We start from the raw sequence: 444 nt of genomic DNA on the forward strand, positions 1-444 counted from the left end.
GACCAAGGAGGCTTCTCATCAGCCGGTTCTGTCCCTGAGTACCTCCAAAACTTCAAGACCTTCGGCTCCAAAACCGTTGCTGATGTCATCCGCAAGCACCAGAATACTGATAACCCCATCACTTGTATCGTCTACGATTCTTTCATGCCTTGGGCACTTGACCTTGCAAGGGAGTTCGGTTTAGTTGCTGCTCCTTTCTTCACGCAGTCTTGCGCCGTCAACTATATCAATTACCTTTCTTGCACTAACAATGGAAGCTTGACACTTCCCATCAAGGATTTGCCTCTTCTTGAGCTCCAAGATCTGCCTACTTTCGTCACTCCTACTGGCTCCCACCTTGCTTACTTTGAGATGGTGCTTCAACAGTTCACCAACTTCCAAAAAGCTGATTTCGTACTCGTTAATTCCTTCCATGACCTTGACCTTCATGTTAGTGTATTCCCT

At 46.8% G+C, this 444-nt stretch overlaps 1 protein-coding gene across 1 annotated transcript; it reads left to right on the forward strand.

The window, feature by feature from the left end:
- Positions 1–3: 3 nt before the first annotated feature.
- LOC109131915 (UDP-glycosyltransferase 74F1-like) lies at positions 4–429 on the forward strand (the record flags this gene model as incomplete). Its single annotated transcript, XM_019243087.1, has 1 exon — positions 4–429. A coding segment is annotated over one exon (426 nt), but the record flags the coding sequence as incomplete, so codon positions are not given.
- Positions 430–444: the final 15 nt, after the last annotated feature.

Source organism: Camelina sativa, unplaced genomic scaffold, assembly GCF_000633955.1.
Source record: "Camelina sativa cultivar DH55 unplaced genomic scaffold, Cs unpScaffold08060, whole genome shotgun sequence".
Taxonomy (NCBI): domain Eukaryota; kingdom Viridiplantae; phylum Streptophyta; class Magnoliopsida; order Brassicales; family Brassicaceae; genus Camelina; species Camelina sativa.